The 7608-nt window shown below is 41.6% G+C and overlaps 1 protein-coding gene across 1 annotated transcript in view; it reads right to left on the reverse strand.

Moving 5' to 3' along the window:
• Positions 1–7110, reverse strand: part of LOC139368345 (agrin-like) — a 445616-nt gene extending 438506 nt beyond the window's left edge. Inside the window, exons 1-2 of the mRNA XM_071107109.1 lie at positions 6653–7110; positions 4657–4918 (exon numbers count right to left, since the gene is read on the reverse strand). Of these exons, the coding sequence (XP_070963210.1) occupies positions 4657–4918; positions 6653–6841 (451 nt within the window). The 5' untranslated portion in view covers positions 6842–7110. The remainder of the gene's footprint in view (positions 1–4656; positions 4919–6652) is intronic.
• Positions 7111–7608: the final 498 nt, after the last annotated feature.

The following is a 7608-nucleotide window of genomic DNA, read 5'->3' on the forward strand; positions in this document are numbered from 1 at the left end:
ACAGGAAATGGAAATGGATTATGAGATGGGCACGCATACATACAATTGAAGTTGGAAGTTTACATACACATAGGTTGGAGTCATTAAAACGTGTTTTTCAACCACTGAACAAATGTTTTGTTAAACAAACTATAGTTTTGGCAAGTCGGTAAGGACATTTTTCCAACAATTGTATACAGAAAGATTATTACACTTATAATTCACTGTATCACAATTCCAGTGGGTCAGAAGTTTACATACACTAAGTTGACTATGCCTTTAAATAGCTTGGAAAATTCCAGAAAATGATGTCATGGCTTTAGAAACTTCTGATAGGCTAATTGACATTTTGAGTCAATTGGAGGTCTACCTGTGTATTTCAAGGCCTACCTTGAAACTCAGTGGCTCTTTGCTTGATATCATGGAAAAATCCAAAGAAATCAAAAATTGTAGACCTCCACAAGTCTGGTTCATCCTTGGGAGCAATTTCCAAACGCTTGAAGGTACCAAGTTCATCTGTACAAACAATAGTATGCAAGTATAAACACCATGGGACCATGCAGCCGTCATACCGCTCAGGAAGGAGACACGTTCTGTCTCCTAGAGATGAACATACTTTGGTGCAAAATGTTCAAATCAATCCCAGAACAACAGCAAAGGACCTTGCGAAGATGCTGGAGGAAACAGGTGCAAAGGTATCTATATCCACAGTAAAATGAGTCTATATTGACATAACCTGAAAGGCCGCTGAGCAAGGAAGAAGACACTGCTCCAAAACCACCATAAAAAAGCCAAACTATGGTTTGCAACTGCACAAGGGGACAAACATCATGCTTTTTGGAGAAATGTCCTCTGATCTGATGAAACAAAAATAGAACTGTTTGGCCATAATGACCATCGTTATGTTTGGAGGAAAAAGGGGGAGGCTTGCAAGCCGATGAACACCATCCCAACCGTGAAGCACAGGGGTGGCAGCATCATGTTGTGGTGGTGCTTTGCTGCAGGAGGGACTGGTGCACTTCACAAAATAGATGGCTTCATGAGGTGGGAAAATGATGTGGATACACTGAAGCAACATCAAGACATCAGTCAGGAAGTTAAAGCTTGGTCGCAAATTGGTCTTCCAAATGGACAATGACCCCAAGCATACTTCCAAAGTTGTGGCAAAATGCCTTAAGGACAACAAAGTCAAGGTATTGGAGTGGCCATCACAAAGCCCTGACCTCAATCCTATCGAAAATATGTGGGCAGAACTGAAAAAGCGTGTGCGAGCAAGGAGGCCTACAAACCTGACTCAGTTACATCAGCTCTGTCAGGAGGAATGGGTCAAAATTCACTCAACTTATTGTGGGAAGCTTGTGGAAGGCTACCCAAAACAAACAAACAATTTAAAGGCAATACTACCAAATACTAATTGAATGTATGTAAACTTCTGACCCACTGGGAATGTGATGAAAGAAATAAAAGCTGAAATAAATAATTCTCTCTACTATTATTCTGACATTTCACATTCTGAAAATAAAGTGGTGATCCTAACTGACCTAAGACAGGGAATTTTTACTTGGATTAAATGTCAGGAATTGTGAGAAACTGAATTTAAATGGATTTGGCTAAGGTGTATGTAAACATCCGACTTCAACTGTACATACATACACGACTGTTCAACAGTTTGAGGTCACTGAGAAATTCTTGTTTTTCATGAAATTAGTTGAAAAATGAATAAGAAATATAGTCAAGACGTTGACAAGGTTATAAATTAATTTTAAATCAAAATATTAATTGTGTCCTTAAAACTGCTTTCAACAAAGAATCCTCCATTTGCAGCAATTACAACCTTGCAGACCTTTGGCATTCTATTTGTCAATTTGTTGAGGTAATCTGAAGAGATTTTACCCCATGCTTCTACCCCATGCTTCCTGAAGTACCTCCCACATATTGCCCAGTGACAGCCCTGAAACCTGAAGGATCTGGAAAAGGTCTGTATGGAGGAGTGGGCCAAAATCCCTGCTGCAGTGTGTGCAAACCTGGTCTAGAACTACAGGAAACGTTTGATCTCTGTAATTGCAAACAAAGGTTTCTGTACCAAATATTAAGTTCTGCTTTTCTGATGTATCAAATACTTATGTCATGCAATAAAATGCTATTTAATTGCTTAAAAATAATACAATGTGATTTTCTGGATTTTTGTTTTAGATTCCGTCTCTCACAGTTGAAGTGTACCAATGATAAAAATGACATGCTTTGTAAGTAGGAAAACCTGCAAAATCGGCAGTGTATCAAATACTTGTTCTCCCCACTGTCGATATTCCATTCAAATTCTGCCGTTTCCAGATACAATAGTAATTTACAACATTAACAATGTCTACACTGTATTTCTGACCAATTTGATGTTACCAATTTGATGTTACTAACAGCAGGGGGAGGCTGCTGTTAGTGAGATAAAAGCATTTCTTGCGTGATCCCGTGCAAGGTTTTGGAGTGGCCCGTACTGCGGCACTGAAGCGCTGTGGAGCGAGTGCGAAACATGATGCCTCCAGGCATCTAGCTACACCGTGGAGCTTTAGTAGCACTTCCCGACCATGAGATGCCAAGCAAAACATACATCCTCAGCATTCCAAGTGAACACTAGAACAAATCATTTTCTCACCATCTCTTCCTCGCTCTTTTCACTTCATTCACACTTATCCTCTCTCTCCCCTTCCCCATGCATGTTACACAAAGACTCTTTCCTCCCCACCTAGCTCCGCTAGGCATCCCTGGGCCTCTCCTAGCTGTGGAAGTGTCAAGAATGGGAAGAAAGAGGATACACTGAGCGCAGCGGCAGGTAGAGCCTTGTCCGACTGTACTAACATCCCCAGTCTTCTCGATGGGTGGTTGGCGGCTCACAGAGGATGGGATCCAAATTGACTATCTTAATTAAAGACTTTGCAACTTTGAAGCCTCAGAGCTCATTCTTCAGAGGAATGCCAACCAATCACCTGGCTGAAATGGGTCCCGGAAAAAAAAACAAATCTGGATTTGTATCTAACCACGAGAGGCCCGGATATGTACTATGCAATAAGTGTACAGCAATGCAATATATTACAATTTTAAATACATTGCAAGTTAACTTAAATAAAGCTTGAAAAGTTTCATAAGGTTTCATTGAAACAGGACACGAAAGCATATGTTCTATCTTCACTAGTCCACACATTATTTAATTTTTTTGCAGTAGCATGCATAACACTAGGCCCTCTAGCTGGTTATGTGAAATATTGGGCTCCTCTGGCCATGCTAAGAACCTATTCAAACACAAGGCACCCACAACAAAAAAGGACACATTCTAGATCTATATAGTAGTTGCTAGAGCGAAGAAACTCCCCTCTTCGCAAAAAAAATAAATAAATAAAAATAAAAACACGTAAAAATGGTACAAAAAAAGGTTATCAGGTTAGCAGTACAGTGTTTCTTGCTTAGACAGACAAGCAAATTCATTTGTGCGTGCCAAACTCAACCAAACTCTATAAGCAAACTGTTACCATTGGAATCACCTGCTACCACGAATGAGTCATGCACCGACTGTTTTCCCTGGTATTTGAGGCCTTCTTATGAAGTCTTACTTTGACCAGCATTGTCACGCACCAGCTGAACAGCAACAAGCCATGCTTGATGGCAGAGGTCAGATAGGGGCATAGTCACGAACTCATTAGTCACGGGTATGGGTCTTCTTATAGTGGCTGACAAATGGGTTCTCTACAAAAAATACCAAGAGGCAAACCTTTTCATTTAACTCTTATTGCAGTGGGGACGTTTTCGGTATCTACAGCTACGGCTGGCTAAAATCTATTATTTGTGTCCTTTTTTCTCCCAAACTCAGGAAGCTCCTCGAAAACTATGTTCTCAAGTGCAGACAAGTCTGATCTATTCATTCGTTCTCCACTTCAGTTTCCACCTGCTACCGACTCTGCCTCTGTTTAGATAAAATGAGAAAGGCTGTCTCTTAATGGCACCAAGGCTTTGCCAATAACAGTGGTGTGAACATAACGGTCAACTGCTAAAAGTGTGTGAGAAATGTCATCCCCAGTAAATAACTCAAAGCTCTGGGTTATATGTAAAAATACTTAAGGAGCTCCCCTGACTACATAAAATTTCCCACTGACAAGGGTCAAAGGTTAGGGTTCAAGCCTCAGGGAGGTCATTTACTGTCTCTGAAGGTGTTCATCAAAGGGGACACTGTCTAGCTCCTTGAGGGCTGACAGATCATTGAAGGGCCGCACCACATTCACCATGCCAACCAGCATGCTTAGATGACTCAGGTGTCCCAATTTGTCTGCGTACTGGGAAACAGAGTTATGGGTGTAACCCTACAGCTATGAGATTTCAGACACCACCTACTTGTGATGCATGAGAGCAGGGATTGTGATGCCTAGCTTTACAATGTGACTGCCCAATACAACTGTCAGAATAACCTTAAAATAATCACATTAACTAGCAGGTGGCCACTCCTGAAACACTTATATTTCAATTTCCATGAAATTGACTCTTCTCAGGCTAATGTGTGGAGGTTTAGCAACAACACATTCAGTTCACCTGGCTGGCACTTGCAGCCATATTAGATGGAACACTTAGAGATGGGGTGTCTATTCCATACAGTCCTGTTGAGACAGAGAGAGAGGAGACAACAAAATGGCGGCTTACCGTCCACACAGTGCTCCACCTCCTCCAGGTTACGCAGGGTAATCCTCATCAGGCTGGAGTTGAGCATCAGCTCATTCTTGTGCGTTGGCCACATGAACTCCGGAGCCAGGTTGACAAAGAAAATGCGCGTGTCGCCAGTGGCAACCTGGTTGTCGCAGACCTCAGGGTCCCCAAAGCCACCAATCATCACCTTGTTTCCACCGTCCAAAAGAACCTCGCCATTGACCATGGTCTTTCCTTTCAGGTACCGCCATACCCTCACCTTTACCAAGGCCATGGAGAAAGACAGTGGGGGGTTTAGCTCTGTATTGAGGCTGTAACTTTAAAGGTATGCTGAACAAGATGACATCATAAACAGGATAGGATGTCTGCAAGTGGAACGTTGTCATATGGTTTATGATGTCATTTTGCAGTCTAACTTAAAGCAAACATTTAATAGCAAAAGTATTTTGCAATAATTTTAGTCAACAAATATATTTCAGCCAGGACTCCAGGACTAATCTAAAGTATTGCAGGGACTTATTCTCCAAAGCACTTACTGTAATACAAATGTAAAAAGGCCAAATTGTATACATCACAGAGTAACAGGGTTGAATAATGACTTACTTTCCTGGACAACATCTCCTAAACCATAATCTTATTTCCAACAGAAGACTTTGCATATTCATTGGTAGGTTTTCATTTCACTTTATGGGCTGGTGTCATTTGGTGGTCCAGATCCCAAAATGGGACAACTTATCTACATCCCAAATCATGAGCCAAGGAACCATAGACCAACCAGCAGGTTGCAGATCTGGAAGAGCGCCGACTGCCACTGCTTTTTTTTAATTTACAATGAATGACCAAAGGAATTTCTCAATGATACACAATGCGGAGGGGTTTGTGGCGGACTGTTAATTGCAGGATTGGCTTCTGTCATTGGAATAACTTGTTTGCAGCCCTTTTAATCTTAATGCAGCACAACAAGCTTTTCACGCACCAATTTGAATATGTATTTATCTATCTGTTAACAGTGCACGTTACTACATGATTTTGCAACCTACTGCCAGTGTGCCCTAGAGCAAGGCCCTTTAACCCATAACCAGCTGCAGGGGCATATCTTTGTGGCTGACCCCGTGCTGCTTCCAGCCTCTCCTCTATTGTGTCTGCAGAGTTAGGGATAACACAAGATCGCAAAATATTCATTCTGTATTTTTATCTTTATGTATTGTTATCTTTATCCTACTGGTATAATGGTTTGTCATGTTTGCAAAAAAAGGTAGTTTATTGCTTCCAGAGAGATGCATACCGTTTTCAACATACCACAAAATGGACCACTGACGATGCAAACGGATGCAGTTTGCAGGAGGTCGGTCAAGGGCACTGGCAGGTGGTTCACAGCATGTTTGAGATGATAAGGTGGCAGTAAGTCCAGTAGCTATATAATTGATGGTTAGATGGTAAAAACTTTAAGGAACACGTAAGATATGGATCTTTAGTGTTGTGCTCCGTGACAAGGTAATTGTCAAATACTACCTCATGCCTATAAATAAAGAGTCTTCTGAAGAACCGCAAATGTAACGCCGTATAGCTAATTCAAGCATTTAAATCATTAGAGCTCAATTGACCTTCCCTTTGAATACAAATCTTTGTGTTCCCTATGTATAAAAGGGTTTATTATCCTAAAATACGTAATAAAAGTCGTTTGTTGAAAGGGGCGATATTGTTACTTATTTGTTCAACTTTTGCCTTTATTTTAAGCTCTGAGAATGTACGAGTAAAACCGATGCACTGATTCGAATGACCGCAAATTAACAAAATATTCAAAATGACGTTGGAAGAAAAGTGGGCTGGTATTGGCTCTGATTTGACAGGTGCCCCTTTGGAGTTACATGTAATCCTACCCTACTTAAACATGTGATACGCTGTAACGTTTTCAACGCGACTATGTTCAAGACGGTTAAAGATTGAGCAGCAACCTCATTCAACAGAAATCTATCAGCTCACTCAGACTTACCTTGCATGAGTAGGTATTGTGCACTGGGTCCATGTTCATGATTTCTTCAACGGTGCCAGTCAGAACCACGTTCGCCTCCTCTTCCCTTTTCTCCAAATCTTCCTCCGGGCAACTTTCATGACCCCGTTGACAGAAAACCGCGACTATCATCAATGCCCACCCGTACAAGTGAGTTTGCTCTGAACCCATGGTCACGAAAACGGAGAACAAAAAGTTGCGGACGAAATTAAATCTGCGACGCAAAGTAGCCTAGAAATTGATGTTGCAACAATACTCGCTATTTCGGTTAGAGTAATGCTTCTGATTTCCCTACTGACCACGAAGCTCCCAGTTTCAGCCAGAACTCATGCATCTACTGCGTCGGGGCCAAGCTGCCTGACTGGGAGCCGGCAGGGAGAGAAACGGGTTCTCTCTCGAGGAATGCACTACACTTCAGCCTCTCGATTCTTTCACAGTCACCCCTTCTGATTTGCATGCAGTCTGAATTGCTGACACGACTGGTGAAGGGGACCTTCGTTTTCAGGAACGCTGCCGAAAGTGGTGTAAAACGCCACCCTTCGGAGAAAGGACGCGTCCAATAGAACAAGAGTAGAACCAAAAAGGGATTGCACTGTGACAATGAAGTAGTCTATGCCTATATTGTTTAGTTATAGCCTAATCTAAAACTATAAAATAACCATTTACAAACAGTCCAGAACTGGAAATAAAGTACACCTTTTCTAAGCAATCATATTATGGATCTTTGTTATATTTCCCATGATCAACATCTGTAATGGGTCACTGCGTACATTTCCACGCTTCACAAATTGTCATTTTAAATAGCCTGCCCTGTCAATCTATACGAGCAAAATGTCGGGTTTACGGTGCGCTCTCGAAAACAGGATATTTGTAATTTACATCGCCTTGGTCCGTACAATTGCCCGTATTTTAGCGCCCCAAAAACGTAATATTTCCAG

This window comes from Oncorhynchus clarkii, chromosome 16 (assembly GCF_045791955.1).
Source record: "Oncorhynchus clarkii lewisi isolate Uvic-CL-2024 chromosome 16, UVic_Ocla_1.0, whole genome shotgun sequence".
NCBI lineage: Eukaryota > Metazoa > Chordata > Actinopteri > Salmoniformes > Salmonidae > Oncorhynchus > Oncorhynchus clarkii.